Source organism: Oncorhynchus keta, chromosome 11 (genome assembly GCF_023373465.1).
Source record: "Oncorhynchus keta strain PuntledgeMale-10-30-2019 chromosome 11, Oket_V2, whole genome shotgun sequence".
Taxonomy (NCBI): Eukaryota; Metazoa; Chordata; class Actinopteri; order Salmoniformes; family Salmonidae; genus Oncorhynchus; species Oncorhynchus keta.
Window position 1 is genome coordinate 27,984,526 of NC_068431.1, and position 18,319 is coordinate 28,002,844.

At 42.6% G+C, this 18,319-nt stretch overlaps 1 protein-coding gene across 1 annotated transcript in view; it reads right to left on the reverse strand.

Annotated features, from left to right (window-relative positions):
• Positions 1-1,451: 1,451 nt before the first annotated feature.
• The window catches only part of LOC118390677 (biotin--protein ligase-like), a 43,578-nt gene continuing 26,710 nt past the window's right edge, over positions 1,452-18,319 (reverse strand). Inside the window, 6 exon segments of the mRNA XM_052457517.1 lie at positions 1,452-1,623; positions 1,997-2,039; positions 2,042-2,209; positions 2,404-2,518; positions 3,595-3,740; positions 3,896-3,963. Of these exon segments, the coding sequence (XP_052313477.1) occupies positions 1,452-1,623; positions 1,997-2,039; positions 2,042-2,209; positions 2,404-2,518; positions 3,595-3,740; positions 3,896-3,963 (712 nt within the window).

Sequence of the window (18,319 nt, forward strand, 5' to 3'; positions counted from 1 at the left end):
GCGATGTTGCAAACAGCATTATTTTGAAGCGGACTTGAAAGCCAATTTTGCTCTAGGGGTATTCATTAATGTGTCTACACCCTCATACCCTTGCAAATCTCAGAAAAATGATAAATCCCAGTCTAAGTCCAGTATATCTATTTATTTCAGTATAGTGTTTGAATAATAGTGTTGCTCTTATTGGAAGGACAAGTTACATCATTGACACTTCAAAGGTTACCAAATAACTTTTAAGTGCAACCAGTATTCCTTTATCACATAATTACATAGTTATAGAATGCTAATGTTTTACATTAATCGTGTGTGTTATCAAATATACAGATCATCTCTTTATCTTACAAATATGTATCTTGTCAGTCATTGAGTATCGATTATAGTCTCTGAAACTTAAAGGAAGCCTGTCCTAAAGAGTAAAAAAAAACTTTATCTAACCTCCAAAACATCAAAAGTAAGGCTTAAAGTAAATATGAACTTATAGTTCTCAAATTGATGAAGTTCTATGATAACACAAGTTAATACATGACTCAGTGCAACAGACTTCGTTTAGCCTGTAGCTCAGTAGAAACCAATGCTTAACAGTCCAGCAGTTGGGGTAGGAGTCAGCCTTCGGGCAGTCTATCACAATGTGTTTGCACTTAGTGAATGCATTTGCATCTAAGTGTGACCTCCCATGTCAATAGCATCATAACGTCTTTACGCAAATCAGATTTGGTACATTTCCAAGCGACACGTTAAAGACGTGTTTTAACATGTTAATAGCCCTCATGTCAATACCTCTGGAAAAAAATACTGTTGTCGACAGCTAGCACCTTCTCAATAGTCTTTGACTGTTGTAACTAAAGATATTACATGGAATACTACATTACAAAAGGAAATAATCCTTGTTGACAATTTGATTTTACAACCTTTGAACAAGATAACTGTTAAATAATACTTAAATCATGCTATTGTATAGCATAATATAAGTGAATTTGGTGAATGACTAATTTTGTATTCTTCATAAATCCTGTAGCTACCAATTATAATATGATAGTGTAATATGAACTACTCAAGTAATTCCACTACCACCACACTATACTAAACAGGACAACTTCAGATTGACCTAAATAAAGCTTCCTAAATACTATGGGATGGTATAAAAAAAGATTCAGTTGCTTTAGGCTCCAAATAAGCTTCAGCCAATCTATCAAGTAAAATAAGAGAAAATGTGTATTTTTACTTGCAGATAAGTCATTAATAGAGTAAATTACTAATTCTAACTAGCAAAAAACAATAAAAAAATGTAAGTAGTAATTTTACCTAGCAGATTAGTTGTGTGAGATCCTCTCACAGTTAGTGTATCTCCGACTCAAGCTACGAAGGAGCTGGCTAATCTTCTTTCATGATGCCACTGGCTAAAATGCCCTTCAGTCAACCAGGTGGGCATACTCCATAGGGGTCCTTACAGGGTCCTAGCGTTGCTTGATGACCACCAGGTTCCTCAGCATGTCGCAGGAGTTGCCATTAGGCTGCAAGGAGACCAAACCCTGCTCCTCAGAGTGCACCTACAGGAAGCCTTCATCGTCGAGGCCCACCACGTCGGCATGGGGGCCGTTCTCACTCCACAGACACACCTGGGCCCCGCTGAGACAGGGCAGAGGGCACATCAAGGTCAATGTAGTGTAAAAGCAATCCTATTTTTACATGTGGACATGTTACGTTACGTCTGGAGATTAGGAGATGTTTATTGTTGTGACTGTGGCGAGATGTGAGATTAATTTCCTCTAGAATGACAATTAATATCATGATCAGCAGCTGCAGATTTTACAGATAGCATGCAGAGTACCGGTGCATTCTCGTTCTCTTTTAGCAGAATTGCTCTGTTGCACAATGACCTCAAATAAATATCAGGACCAATGAAAATGTTTACTTTATGTGAAAAATTCATGAAACCAAACCCACTGAGGAGGAGTGGAGCGTACCACAGATTACAGTAGGGGTGTTGCAGCTTGTTTACCTGTGCACCCATCTCTTGTAGTAGAGGGGCAGGACAGCCTCTGACCCCTCTCCTGGAAGGCAGAGATGAGCTGCTTCAGGGAGGTGAGGGTGCGACCTATGAGCGGCGCTGAGCTCAGGGCCTCCATGCTGGTGCCACACTCTCGGTTGTGCTGCATCACCAGGTTGTTGATACAGATGGTGGGGTTACTGTTGCTCCCATTGAAGCCACAGCCTGGAGAAGGAGATTGTTTAAAGACGTTCATTAAGAACAAACTCTCCACCAAGAGTAATATAAATGACTTTTTATCCAAGCACTGGCATAAACATCAACACAATCTAGCCTTAAATCCACGTTATGATTTAAGGCTAGACTAGATCATCCATTACACTGCACTGGCATTAACATAAATATAAGAGGATTCTGACCAACGAGGAGATGGAAGGTTGGTCCCATGACTGTTGATGTCACCAGCACTCTTCCAAGCTTCATCAGGTTACTGTAGTAAATGTCATTAGGCCACTTCACTCTGCGATCAATGTCCTAGAAAGAGACCAAAACTGATTATGAGATACACAAACATGTATGACAAATAAGTGGCACTCAGAGGTACAATACATTACTAGTATATACTGTACAGGTACATAAGTACAAGTATTATGATACAGTATCCACTTTTAAAAAACCTCACTTGTAAGACATGATGCTACACATACAAACAGCAGATCTAATACTACAAGCTAAAACAGAGATAGAAAAAAAATCAGAGTTTTACATGGCCTGTCTGTAAAACCAATCTGTAGAAGTGTCTCCATGGGTTCAAAATGCCATGCTGTATATCTGTCAACCTGAGCAGCTCTTCTGAGTCTGGCCGGCTTTGAAGATTAGGTTCTGCCCCATCTGCAGTACATCACCTAAAACGGCCACCATGTCTGTTTATATTTACCCGTAACTCATGCCCCACGTCTACATTTCTACAATGGCTTTGACAGGCCTATAGTACCTCCAAAAATGGCATATCCAGCCAAGACCTCGAGTCTTGATTAAGATAAATATTTAGGCAAAGTTAGCATTGGCTGTTATTTCATCACGTCCGGTAATACATCCTGTGCCATGCGTTGGCCTGTTCTACATGTTGGCTGAATGGCCAGAGCCCATAAACAACTGGGCAGTGTGACACCAGAGTGTTTCTCATCAGACTCCCACACTGCAGTGCATATATTTTCTCACACACACAACACAAGCACCTGGAAGCAAAATAGGACCCTTTTACACCATGTAAAATAAATGTTTAATGAGAAGGGGAAAAAGGAGGGTTCTAGCACAAAACCCTTTGATCAGTGAGTTGGACACACCATCCATTTGGAGAGGGAAGTGCATTGCGCTGAATAGAACAATACGAAGAGGGACACCTGACTGGCTATGAACAGCTGTGTGAAACCTGGAGTCCCTTATTCAGGATAAGGAGTGCTCCCAATGGAAATGTATTAGTGTAGTAAGTAAAGTATTCTAGTGATGACAGGCTGAAGCTGAGTGGCATGGATAGGGATAGGGTGGGTCTATGGCTATAGCTTGGAGATAGCATGGTGGTACCACGCAGCAGTATGCAGTGTTTGTACCTGGTAACCGGGCAAGGTGCGTTCAACCTCCACCGCAGCCAGGTGCTGCAGGAAGGGGATCCTCTGGCCCAGTCTGGAGCTCACAGACACCTGCACACTGAACATAGCACATCCCAGAGGACTCAGCCCCGCTTTCCCCCCGGAGCCTGACACACACGGAAAATACAACAACAAAAACACAAAGAGGCAGAGAGAGGAGACATGATGTAACAATTTAGGTTATTCATTGTGACGAGGTAAAACAATGAACCAATGTAGGTGCATTGAGACAGAGAGAGATAGAGCTGTGGCGGAAACTGACCTCTACCCTGGGTCTGTCGAGCAGCTACAGACATTAAGCCCATTTCCTCAGGCAGCTGGAGCATCAACCTGGGGAGGACAGGAGGGAAGGAAGAAAAAGTGTTGCCTTCACATAACTGATTATAGTGATCAAGTATTACTCATACAATTGCAACACTCTGTAAATGAAAAGCTCCAAGAGAAATGGTAGTTGAGTAGCTACATTAGATCTGCATTCACTCATTGGTGTCGCTATGAGAATCATTTCCCAAAGTATTAGGTAGTTGAGGGGGAAGGGCTGAGTGGAGTGGTCCTTCTATCTCTCTCTCTCACACGCACACGTACATGTACACCCCCCCATCCCATCAGTGCCCAGCCCTTAGCCCCTCCGGACTGGAGTTGAACCACTGACCTTCCTATCACCAGGTGCTCCAGTCAAACAATCCCCCTCACCAAAGAAAACAAGTGTCCACTTGACCCCTGTGACACACACACATACACACACATGACACTCACAATAACGAGGTGTCAATCAAGGGATCTAATGCTAATTAATCACATAGTCAAAGTAGTATGCTTCCCTATGTGTGACGTATGTCTACTTCAACAACTCACCAAAAACATAGGCCTACTTCATACGTGATTAATAGTCAAACACAAATACACAAGCAACTACCTTTCCATTGAGAGTAAAAAGAGGACTTTGTTTATCAATCATTTTAGAATGTTTCCTCCGTTCTCTCAAGTAGCTTGGCAGCAGGCGCCTGGTAGTTAATGTTTCCTTTCTAGAAGGCCCTGGGCTACTAGTGTCGCACCGCATGGCCACCCTGCATTAATCACACTCTGTTAAAGATAAACTACTCAGCCAGTTGAGGTGTTAACTCTGCACCTCTCCTTTCACCCCAAACCCACATCCCAAATGCTAGACACACACATAGGTCCTGGACACAATCTTATCTTAAACATTTGGTCAGCAAGATGTCTTTGCCATGTAAGGATGGTGTGTGTGTATACACTGAGCAGAGGGTAGAAAACGCACATTAATGTAAGCACACCTAGCTTGAATGACTCTGGAGTCTTTCTGTACTAAACATTGTTATACAGTAAGTACACAAAGACTGACAAGACCCCATGGCCAATGTACACCTTGAAAACCAAAAACAAATCCACACTGCCAAAATAGACAGCGTTTGACAGTTGGATGCGACACACTGTCAATAACCGTGAAGCGAAATATTTGAACAAGCTGTCATCTCCAGAGAAAATGAATTGACCCAGAGGTCTTAGCCATGAAGCCCTTCATCTACTGGCCCATTTTCAAAGACTGTGGAGCTGGCAGGGCAGATGAGAGAGAAGGGGAATGTGAGCTTTTATGATGCAAAGAGGCCGTGTCAGCAAATCAGATTAGAACAGTCCCGTGTTAATCCTCCCAAACTCTGTGGCCAAACAGCCTTCATCTAAAGAGCCTTGTTAGGGACAGTGTTTATCAAAGGGATGGTTGGGGCTACTGCCACCACTGATGACTCAATCTAGGACTTAACATATGGTATGTCTAGCTGGATGTTACTAGGGCTCACTTTATTGTAGGGACTTGTTCATTGTGCTTGGATGTACAGTAATGTAGAATTATCACAATACATTTTTAAAAACACATTCTCAAATGTTAATCAAAACCAAATAAATCCAATCTCTCAGGTGAAAAATGACAGCCTGAGTGGGTTGGGGAGCTACTGAGCTGCAGACAAGAGATATACAGTGCCTTGCGAAAGTATTCGGCCCCCTTGAACTTTGCGACCTTTTGCCACATTTCAGGCTTCAAACATAAAGATATAAAACTGTATTTTTTTGTGAAGAATCAACAACAAGTGGGACACAATCATGAAGTGGAACGACATTTATTGGATATTTCAAACTTTTTTAACAAATCAAAAACGGAAAAAATTTGGCGTGCAAAATTATTCAGCCCCCTTAAGTTAATACTTTGTAGCGCCACCTTTTGCTGCGATTACAGCTGTAAGTCGCTTGGGGTATGTCTCTATCAGTTTTGCACATCGAGAGGCTGAAATTTTTTCCCATTCCTCCTTGCAAAACAGCTCGAACTCAGTGAGGTTGGATGGAGAGCATTTGTGAACAGCAGTTTTCAGTTCTTTCCACAGATTCTCGATTGAATTCAGGTCTTGACTTTGACTTGGCCATTCTAACACCTGGATATGTTTATTTTTGAACCATTTCATTGTAGATTTTGCTTTATGTTTTGGATCATTGTCTTGTTGGAAGACAAATCTCCGTCCCAGTCTCAGGTCTTTTGCAGACTCCATCAGGTTTTCGTCCAGAATGGTCCTGTATTTGGCTCCATCCATCTTCCCATCAATTTTAACCATCTTCCCTGTCCCTGCTGAAGAAAAGCAGGCCCAAACCATGATGCTGCCACCACCATGTTTGACAGTGGGGATGGTGTGTTCAGGGTGATGAGCTGTGTTGCTTTTACGCCAAACATAACGTTTTGCATTGTTGCTGACCAGAGCACCTTCTTCCACATGTTTGGTGTGTCTCCCAGGTGGCTTGTGGCAAACTTTAAATGACACTTTTTATGGATATCTTTAAGAAATGGCTTTCTTCTTGCCACTCTTCCATAAAGGCCAGATTTGTGCAATATACGACTGATTGTTGTCCTATGGACAGAGTGTCCCACCTCAGCTGTAGATCTCTGCAGTTCATCCAGAGTGATCATGGGCCTCTTGGCTGCATCTCTGATCAGTCTTCTCCTTGTATGAGCTGAAAGTTTAGAGGGACGGCCAGGTCTTGGTAGATTTGCAGTGGTCTGATACTCCTTCCATTTCAATATTATCGCTTGCACAGTGCTCCTTGGGATGTTTAAAGCTTGGGAAATCTTTTTGTATTCAAATCCGGCATTAAACTTCTTCACAACAGTATCTCGGACCTGCCTGGTGTGTTCCTTGTTCTTCATGATGCTCTCTGCGCTTTTAACGGACCTCTGAGACTATCACAGTGCAGGTGCATTTATACGGAGACTTGATTACATACTTGATTGTATTTATCATCATTAGTCATTTAGGTCAACATTGGATCATTCAGAGATCCTCACTGAACTTCTGGAGAGAGTTTGCTGCACTGAAAGTAAAGGGGCTGAATAATTTTGCACGCCCAATTTTTCAGTTTTTGATTTGTTAAAAAAGTTTGAAATATCCAATAAATGTTGTTCCACTTCATGATTGTGTCCCACTTGTTGTTGATTCTTCACAAAAAAATACAGTTTTATATCTTTATGTTTGAAGCCTGAAATGTGGCAAAAGGTCGCAAAGTTCAAGGGGGCCGAATACTTTCGCAAGGCACTGTATTTCTTGGAGTCATTTCATAATGTTATTGTTAGCTGCAAATCCCTTCATCTTTGTAAATGAGACTGGTGGAAGCCAAAAAGAGAAATAAGAGAAAATAAAATGTAAAAAAATAACCCAATTCTGATTTTGCAGATGTAAGAATTTGTCCTCTCAAACTGATAGTAATTAGATTGGACGTGGTATAATGGCCCAACGGCCAAAAAACTGCCATCACGTGCTCTACGAGTAAAAAACAACAAAAACTAAAAACCTGGGCGTTTGCTGTGTCAAAGAACTCAGGCCTTGGAAATCTCTAGATACAAGGAAAACATGTTTTATTCTGCTGCACTTTATTTTACAAAATAAGATTAATAAAGTGGGGAAGGAATACAAATAAAAAAGTAGCATGTAATTCAGGCTAATCAATTATGATGATGCTGAGTAATGCTTGGCCATGAACCTGTGATGAGAAAATAGTTTCATGGATGGTTTAGTTAAAAAAAGGCATGAGATCCTGTATACTGGCATAGTAAATGTGACACTGCTTTTATAAATCTTCCCTCACAGACACACACACACACCTCCCAACCAGGCGAGGGGTGGCAGCCGGCAGCTCCCTGTGAAAGTGTGTAGCTGCAGTTTGAGTTGTGTGTGTGTGAGAGCCGTGTGTGAGCCCTGTTAGCAGGAGCATGACCTCCCCGTGGCTGAGGCCAGTTAGGAGGTGGCCAGGCTCGCAGCACTGCGCAGGGGCCCTAATTGAGCGCTGGCGCAGTTTGGCAGGACCACCGGAGAACCCTGCGTGCAGCTCCGTGACGACGGCCGCCCCTTCGCCAATCAAGGCGTGAGGGGAGGCGAATGGGGGCCAGGCTAGCTCTTTGGAGTCCTTCAGCCCCAGGAATTAGCTTTTAATAAGAACATCAGCGCCTTAACAAGGCTAGGAAGACAGGCGCTGACCTTCTCACCAAGCTGCCAGGATAGCGTTGTCCACCAATAAGTGTCTGATACAGCTGGGGGTGTGGGCAGCATGTGGGTGTGCACGTGCGCTTCAATTTGTGTATGTTAGAGGTGTGTGCGTGTGTGATTTTACATTGTTTACAGCCAAGGAGGAAGGTAATGGACTGAGATGCAGTGGACTGAGATGCAGTGGACTGAGATGCAGTGGACTGAGATGCAGTGGACTGAGATGCAGTGGGAAGTGGGTGAAAAAAAGAGGGGATGTACTACTGGCAATGTGAGAAGATGCCTCCAAGTGTAGTAAGTTTGAAGCATCTCATGAAAAAAACACTGGGATGAATACTCAATGCACTTTTTAAGTTATTAAGTGTGACATAACATGTACACTAAGTTTTACTCTAGCTGAAGTGTATTTCAATATCCATATGGAAGCCTTCACAATTGGCAATATTCGCCCAAATCGTGGACCACTGATTCATATGGTTTGGTAATGGGTAAAATAAGTGCAAGTCAATTGCTTGCTCCAGCGTCCTTATTAGTCCAATGTCTCAAAAGCAGCTTTTTTAAAAACAGTAGTAAGGTTACTGTGGTGAGTGGTAGAATTTGGAACTGGAGTGAAAGAGTGCCAGAGAGAGAGACAGAAAGAAAAGGAGAGCCACTTCCAGTCTGTCTCTTCCAGCCCTGCAGTGAGTCCCAGACTGGTCCAGTTTCCACTATAGAGTCAGTCCACAGCCCAGCCACAGAGAGAGGAGAAAGAAAAGCTGCATTGTCCCAAAGCTGGGAACCAAAATGAGCCGTTTCTGGGTGGAGGGTATTTTACCCTCCCCCCAAATGTCTCTTTTTCAGGGGCTTTGTCCCCTCTGAAATCAGTTCCCCCGTCTCTCCCTGGGCCAGCTTAGCATTGCAAACCAGCATCAAATTAATTTCTGCAACGCAAATATGAGATCAGCAACAGATCACACAAAACATCTCACTCCTAAACATGGTAATGCTCTTATATGCTCAATGGGAGGTTGTCAATAAAGGAGGGGGTGGGGGGTATGGGTGTTTGTGTGTGTACGAGGGGGTGGGGGGTATGGGTGTTTGTGCGTGTACGAGGGGGTGGGGGGTATGGGTGTTTGTGCGTGTACATGTATATGAGTGCGTAGAAGCAAGTGCATGTGAGTGTATGTGTGTGTGTGTGCTTGAGTGAAGAGCCATCTTTAATAAGGGCCAGCTCAGCCAGTCCAGGGCTGTAAAGCTTGAGGGGCTAATGCATTCCTCTAGAAAGTTAATCTCATTTTGAAAGCACATCCACGGAGCGTCGTTGCCGCTGGCTCAGAGAAAAGCCCAAACGCATTAGAAAAATTCTCAGCAACGTCCACAAAGAAGGAGAGAAAAGGCACACAATTAGCAATTAGATGGCTACAATGGCGGGGCTTTCACCTGCAAGTGAAACAATTGGACAAGGAAACTCTCCTCTCCCTGAATAGAATAAGACCAGAGGAGAGAGAATGTAGTTAGAGACAAAAGATGAGGAGTTAATTCACACTGTTTTAGATGAGAAACCTCATGGTCTATACTGAAGGGAAGCAACACGTACTTCAGATCATTTGGATGGTGGTGTCTGTACCGCTCCAATAAGAAATATAAAAACTCCCCATGCCAGTGTACTGCTCCAATAAGAAATATAAAAACTCCCCATGCCAGTGTACTGCTCCAATAAGAAATATAAAAACTCCCCATGCCAGTGTACTGCTCCAATAAGAAATATAAAAACTCCCCATGCCAGTGTACTGCTCCAATAAGAAATATAAAAACTCCCCATGCCAGTGTACTGCTCCAATAAGAAATATAAAAACTCCCCATGCCAGTGTACTGCTCCAATAAGAAATATAAAAACTCCCCATGCCAGTGTACTGCTCCAATAAGAAATGATAAAACATCCCCATGCCAGTGTACTGCTCCAATAAGAAATATAAAAACTCCCCATGCCAGTGTACTGCTCCAATAAGAAATATAAAAACTCCCCATGCCAGTGTACTGCTCCAATAAGAAATATAAAAACTCCCCATGCCAGTGTACTGCTCCAATAAGAAATATAAAAACTCCCCATGCCAGTGTACTGCTCCAATAAGAAATATAAAAACTCCTCATGCCAGTGTACTGCTCCAATAAGAAATATAAAAACTCCCCATGCCAGTGTACTGCTCCAATAATAAATATAAAAACTCCCCATGCCAGTGTACTGCTCCAATAAGAAATATAAAAACTCCTCATGCCAGTGTACTGCTCCAATAAGAAATATAAAAACTCCCCATGCCAGTGTACTGCTCCAATAAGAAATATAAAAACTCCCCATGCCAGTGTACTGCTCCAATAAGAAATATAAAAACTCCCCATGCCAGTGTACTGCTCCAATAAGAAATATAAAAACTCCCCATGCCAGTGTACTGCTCCAATAAGAAATATAAAAACTCCTCATGCCAGTGTACTGCTCCAATAAGAAATATAAAAACTCCCCATGCCAGTGTACTGCTCCAATAAGAAATATAAAAACTCCCCATGCCAGTGTACTGCTCCAATAAGAAATGATAAAACATCCCCATGCCAGTGTACTGCTCCAATAAGAAATATAAAAACTCCCCATGCCAGTGTACTGCTCCAATAAGAAATATAAAAACTCCCCATGCCAGTGTACTGCTCCAATAAGAAATATAAAAACTCCCCATGCCAGTGTACTGCTCCAATAAGAAATATAAAAACTCCCCATGCCAGTGTACTGCTCCAATAAGAAATATAAAAACTCCCCATGCCAGTGTACTGCTCCAATAAGAAATATAAAAACTCCCCATGCCAGTGTACTGCTCCAATAAGAAATGATAAAACCTCCCCATGCCAGTGTACTGCTCCAATAAGAAATTATAAAACCTCCCCATACCAGTGTACTGCTCCAATAAGAAATGATAAAACATCCCCATGCCAGTGTACTGCTCCAATAAGAAATATAAAAACTCCTCATGCCAGTGTACTGCTCCAATAAGAAATATAAAACCTCCCCATACCAGTGTACTGCTCCAATAAGAAATGATAAAACATCCCCATGCCAGTGTACTGCTCCAAGAAGAAATATAAAAACTCCCCATGCCAGTGTACTGCTCCAAGAAGAAATATAAAAACTCCCCATGCCAGTGTACTGCTCCAATAAGAAATATAAAAACTCCCCATGCCAGTGTACTGCTCCAATAAGAAATATAAAAACTTCCCATGCTAGTGTACTGCTCCAATAAGACATATAAAAACTCCCCATGCCAGTGTACTGCTCCAATAAGAAAGGATAAAACCTCCCCATGCCAGTGTACTGCTCCAATAAGAAAGGATAAAACCTCCCCATGCCAGTGTACTGCTCCAATAAGAAATGATAACACCTCCCCATGCCAGTGTACTGCTCCAATAAGACATATAAAACCTCCCCATGCCAGTGTAAGTAAGTACAGTGCCTTCAGAAAATGTATGTCAACTTTTTTAATTTGGACTATGACAGTCTACTACAAATCAGTCTGACAGTACTTTAGTCCTAATGAATAATGGTTTGAAGTGACTGAAATGCATCAGAAAGGAATTGGGAAGTTCAGAAGATCATCAGGTAATAATTTTGTCAAATCTTCTGTGTAATCTTTCCCCAGTCTGATTTAATGCCTGGTCTTGTCCACTCTATTCTAATGAGTCTTTTGAAGCTTGTTGGCATTGTAGAGGGAAACAGAAGTTTGCACAAGTCTCTCCATTTCTCATTTCTTTATAAGGCTAATGGGAGGTGTTGTTAAAGATGTCCTTGATGTCATCTCTATTGTGATTATATATATATATACATTTGCATTATGTAGATTGTAAAGGTAGATAGATATCAGTTCTTTGAATTTGACTCATAAATATCAATCTATACTGTTGTATGTGGTAGACTATATTGAGCAATGTTGAGATGTTCTCTGAATCTTTCAACGCAAACGGACGTTCAATTTCACCATATATATTTTTTGTGTTTTATCACCACCTGTAAGCCTCCAGTGCCAGTATTCACTTTTTGCTTGTTTGTAATTTACTAAATAAAATATTCATCATCTAAAAAATATATAATCCATCATGGATCAAAAGCATTCTGAAAATCAACAAAACATGACAATACTTTTCCTCCCTCGCACTCCCTCTCTGACCCTCGCTCTCCTATGTTTGTGAGAGTCTTATCTTTCAGTGATGGGGTCATAATATCTTGTAGCTTAAACCATTTAAAAGATAAAGCCACATTTGTAGGAAGAAAACAGAAACCGCTCCGTTTATTACAACCGCATGCAGCTGGACGTAACCCTGGTTCTTTGAACCAACAGAAAAATATATATTTGGAGTTTCTCTCGCGACCCCATTCCCCATTTTCAAATTAGGTGACCCCACATGGAGTCACGAACCCTGGTTTGGGAAACGCTGCTTTAACCACAAAGCCATTGTACTGCTGCAATAAGAATGCAACGTCCCTGTGATCCAACAAACATGCGACTCAGACAAAAAACAGTATTCATAATATGAAATAAATTATTGCATGTCTAAAGCAAGATGGTTTGCACGCTTCCCTCCAATATATCTGGGTTGCTGGTGGTGGCCCAACGATATGGCCAGCTTCTCCCTGAGCCTGGGCCTGTACCACAAAACAGCTGTGTTGCTCTAGGTTGGTCTCCTCAAATCAGCAGCATGACCCTGATTGGGAACAGCAGCAGCCACATGTGCAGGGACTCCCTCCTCAACCTGCACCTTGCACCCACACACACTCTTTCCCCGCCCTCTCTCTACCTCTCTCTCTCGCCCCCTCCCCCTCCAACCCTCTCTATACACTTTAACCTGTTGGATGCAAAACAATGCTGTGACCTTTAACCAGAGGGAACTGATGTCTGAAGACCTCAGGCGAACAGTTACAGGTCCACTACTGTTAAACCTGAAAGAGCAGTGTCTTCAAGTAGGGAGAGGAAAGGCAAAAAGGGATTAAGATAAAGAGAGAGGGAGAAATAGAGGTAAAGAGCAAGAGAGAGGGTGAGAGAGAGAAAGAGGGAGCGAAAGACAGGTAGAGTGTCTGAGTGCAAACACTGCAGCAGTAGTAACCCCTACTAGTCAATCACCAACTACATCCAGCAGGAGCATCCATTTCATCGCCGCTGACCGGGCCCGGCCAGAACAAAGACATTACAAGCCCAGAACAAAGACATTACAAAGTAGCACGTCTGGGAATGAAAGAGGGGACCAACTCTCCCAGCAGAAGAGCAGGGTCCTTTTAAGTCCGGCCAGGCTTTTGTGTGGCTGGGGCTGGGGCTGGGGGGAGGTCTGAGCCAAAGGGGTCACTTACCCAGGGCCAAGGGGTCAGAGGATAAATAGCCACCAGCCAAGTCATCTGTGGGACAAGTGGGGAGGAGTGGTAACTCACACCCCACTAGACTGACACATAGACAGGGTGTATGTGTGTGTCCCGGATTAGCGTAAAGGCTCAGTATGGAGGAGAACAGTGTGTGTGGGGAGGGGGATTTTAGCCCTCAGTAGACCTAGGGTTGAAGCTTTGCTCTGTTGGTTCTTCTCAAACACCAGATGAAGACTCACAAGGAATGGCTGTTGTGGTGTTGGCAAATAAAGAGCAACCCGTTTTTGACCACACTGACATGGATGACTGCCTCCATGTTACATAAATAATTACAGTAACTTTCAGACAATGTCAAAATTGTTTAATTTGACTGGATTTTCTTTTCCGATAATACAACTTTAATTCAAATATAACTCATCAGGCAGAGTGATATAAGTAGTTTATTGGAGGATATTTTACTGAAAGCCATTTCCCCACCAAATAACTCTCCCATCCAATCTCCCAGATCAAAATATCTCAAATTAAAAGATTATTTCTGCTGTCGATGCTCATTTCCACAACTGGATTTGCGATGGTTAGTATAAGCAAGTTTGCATTGATCATCCGCCGGCAAAAAGTGATGGTCGATAGGAGAGGAAAAACTAATCTGGAAATGTGATTAATTGAGCTAATCCTGTTTCGTCAAAGAGCGGCGCAAATTATCATTTTCAAATAGCACCCTTGGAGGGGTTCAATGGGAGGCGTCGTCCATTACTAAGGGCAGACGAGGGCGGGATGCCCTCTTTTCCCTGACTTTGCTGGACCAGGCAAGACTAACCCTTTAATGGCCCTAATAGAGCTTCAGTCAGAAAGCTCACTCTTTAGAACATATGGAGGGATGCCACTTGATGTCTCTCTTTGGAGTTAGTGCTTTTCTGTGATGTCTTTGTTTTAGGACCTACTGTGCCTTCAGAAAGTATTCATACCCCTTGACTTATTCCGCATTTTGTTGTGTTTGTTGTGTCTGAATTCAAAATAGATTAAATAGTTTTTTTTCCTCACCCATCTACACACCATACCCCATAATGACAAAGTGAAAACATGTTTATATATATATCTTTTTTTTTAAATGTATTGAAACTTAAATACAGACAAATCTAATTTATATAGGTATTCACACCCCTGAGTACTTTGTAGAAGCACCTTTGGCAGCGATTACAGCTGTGAGACTTTCTGGGTAAGTCTCTAAGAGCTTTCCACACCTGGATTGTGCAACATTTGCCCATTATTTAAGTTAAAACTGTAACTCAGTCACTCAAAAATATTGACTTTCTTCTTTGTAAGCAACCCCAGTGTATATTTGGTCTTGTGTTTTATGTTATTTTCCTACGGAAAGGTGAATTCATCTCCCAATGTCTGGTGGAAAGCAGACTGAACCAAGTTTTCCTCTAGGATTTTTCCTGTACTAAGCTCCATTATATGTATTTTTATCCTGAAAAACTTCCCAGTCCTTAATGATTACAAGCATACCCATAACATGATGCAGCCACCATTACTATGCTTGACAATATGGAGGGTGGTACTCAGTAATGTGTTATATTGGACTTACCCCAAACATAACGGTTTGTATTCAGTACATAAAGTTAACTGATTTGCCACATTTTTTTGCAGTATTAGTGCCTTGTTGCATTAGGTTAGTATTGTGGAGTGAATACAATGTTGTTGACCCATCCCTATCAAAGCCATTAAAGTCACCATTGGCCTCATAGTGACATCCCTGAGCAGTTTCCTTCCTCTCCAGCAGTTAGGAAGGACACCTGTATCTTTGTAGAGACTGGTACACCATCCACAGTGTAATGAATAACTTCTCCTTGCTCAAATAGATATTCAATGTCTGCTTTTTTATTTTTTACCCGTCTACCAAAAGGTCTGGTATTTGTGGTTGACTAAGGGACCATACAGATAATTGTATGTGTGGGGTGCAGAGATGAGGTTGTCATTCAAAAATCATGTTCAACACTATTATTGCACACAGAGTGAGTCCCTGCAACGTATTATGTGACTTGTTAAGCACATTTTTACTCCTGAACTTATGTATGCTTGCAATAACAAAGAGGTTGAATACTTATTGACTCAATACATTTTAGATTTTCATTTTTTATTAATTTGTAAACATTTCTAAAAACAGAATTCCATTTTGATGTTATGGGGTATTGTGTGTAGGCCAGTAAAAAAATGGAATCCATTTGAAATTTAGGCTGTAACAACAAAATGTGGAGGCGTTGTGAAAACTTTTTCAAGGCACTGTATGTCTTGGAGAGGATGTTGGTCTTTCCTTGGAGCTTGTGTTTTCATGACATAGGTAGAACCTTTATCACAAAGTGTTGAGCCCATATTTTTCTGCTCCCTGATGATGATACCTATTGCATTTCTGACTACAAAATATGTTCATAATGTTAACTCCTCCGTGTCTTGTTCATGTGTTCCAGAGGGTATTTTTCCCACTTGTGCAAGTGTGTGTGTCTCTCTCTCTCTCCTTCTCCACTTGAACTCTTATCTGAAGCCTATGCTCTGCAATGCCCTCTCCTCCAGCCTAAACTACAGATTCCATCTCCTTAGAATGCCGACTCACTAGAGACTTTAACTTTAACGCCAGCTTGCCGTGCCAGATGTTCACCAGAATATGAAATGAGGACTTTAGGCATCTGCTTACAATTTTCGATAATTGCAGGTAGAGCATGCAAGGTCAATTGGACCAATTTTATTTTTATGTACAAACCTGCTGCTGCAGTTATGGGGCGTCCATTTTCCCTCTCTTTCTCTCTCCCTCTCTCATTTTTCGCTGCACAAGGTTCGTATTTTTCACAGGAAACAGGACCTTAATTCCATACAGTGTCTGTTTGGATTTTGGATTCCCTGTCAAAACAAACAGTGATTGCCGGGGCTTTGGCCCAACAACTGGGCCGCTTTAACCAGAAGAGCACCCTTGTTCGCCCTGTTTGTCTTATTCCCACTTCCAGAGGAGGAAGGTGTTTTGCAGGGTCCTGTTTATGTCCCTGCAACTCAAACCAAATACACGGTGGGGTTTCACTGCTAAATTACACTGCTGGTGGTCATCTTTCAAGTCATTCTTTTTAGAAAGTAACTCAAATTCAGAAAGTCAAGCATATGCTGTTGGTGGTAATGAAGGATAAAATCATTTTTCTCACTCAAACAAAACTAACTGAGAAGTATGATAAATGATTAACCACATTATAGAAGTCTGAGAACATTTGTATTTTACATCCATTATGTGTTCATTTCACCAGGGCCAAACTTTGTTTAGTTAGAAAAGGAGAAGAAGTTAGAGGAGAGTAAAAGTGGGCCCTTGGGTTTTCTATACGGGCCTGCTGCCTGGCCTGGGATAGAGAGAGAAATGGAAGGAGAGACCGCCGGACAAAAGTAAGTGTGGCGCTCCAGGGGCTAGGATCAGGTTCACCAGAGCAGGAAAAGCATCATTATGTCTCTCTGGGCCCGGTGGAGTAGTGTTCAGGAACACCATGGGGTCTTATTCCCACCTTGTTCACAAATAAACACTTCCACGCCGTTAACAACCAGCCTGGCAGCCAATTGGCCTTAACAAAACAGGCTCTTTAAACGGCTATCGGATGCAGAATGCGCCTCCCCAGTGAACTCGAGGGAGATGTCTGTCTGGGTGAGGGGTTGCTACCAATCTGTTTTGATGCCACACACCACCATCGAGAAATTATTCTGACTATCAAACAATACTAACTAGTTGTCACAGTCAGCATCCTTATAATCCTTATACATCCCAAGATAGCAGCATCCTATTAAAATGTTTCAAAGGCTTTTGGTCTGATGTCTAAAGTCATGAGATAAAATACGTTTGAGTGGGCAGCAGGCAGCAGGCAGGGTTAGTGAGTGTGTAGTGGTGGGGTTAGTGAGTGTGTAGTGGTGGGGTTAGTGAGTGTGAGGTGGAGGGGTTTGTGAATGTGTAGTGGAGGGGTTAGTGAGTGTGTAGTGGAGGGGTTAGCGAGTGTATAGTGGAGGGGTTAGGGAGTGTGTAGTGGAGGGGTTAGTGAGTGTATCGTGGAGGGGTTAGTGAGTGTGTAGCGGTGGGGTTAGTGAGTGTGTAGTGGAGGGGTTAGTGAGTGTATAACGGTGGGGTTAGTAAGTGTGTAGTGGAGGGGTTAGTGAGTGTGAGGTGGAGGGGTTAGTGAGTGTGTAACAGAGGGGTTAGATGGTGTGTAGCGGTGGAGTTAGTGAGTGTATAGTGGAGGGGTTAGCAAATGTGTAGTGGAGGGGTTAGCGAATGTGTAGTGGAGGGATTAGTGAGTGTGTAGTGGAGGGGTTAGATGGTGTGTAGCAGTGGGGTTAGTGAGTGTATAGTGGAGGGGTTAGCGAGTGTGTAGTGGAGGGGTTAGTGAGTGTGTAGTGGAGGGGTTAGATGGTGTGTAGCAGTGGGGTTAGTGAGTGTATAGTGGAGGGGTTAGCGAGTGTGTAGTGGAGGGGTTAGTGAGTGTGTAGTGGAGGGGTTGGTGAGTGTGTAGTGGTGGGGTTAGTGAGTGTGTAGTGGAGGGGTTAGTGAGTGTGTAGTGGAGGGGTTAGTGAGTGTGAGGTGGAGGGGTTTGTGAGTGTGTAGAGGTGGGGTTAGTGAGTGTGTAACGGAGGGGTTAGATGGTGTGTAGCGGTGGAGTTAGTGAGTGTATAGTGGAGGGGTTAGTAAATGTGATTTCGAGGGGTTAGCGAGTGTGTAGCGGTGGGGTTAGTGAGTGTGTAGTGGAGGGGTTAGTGAGTGTGT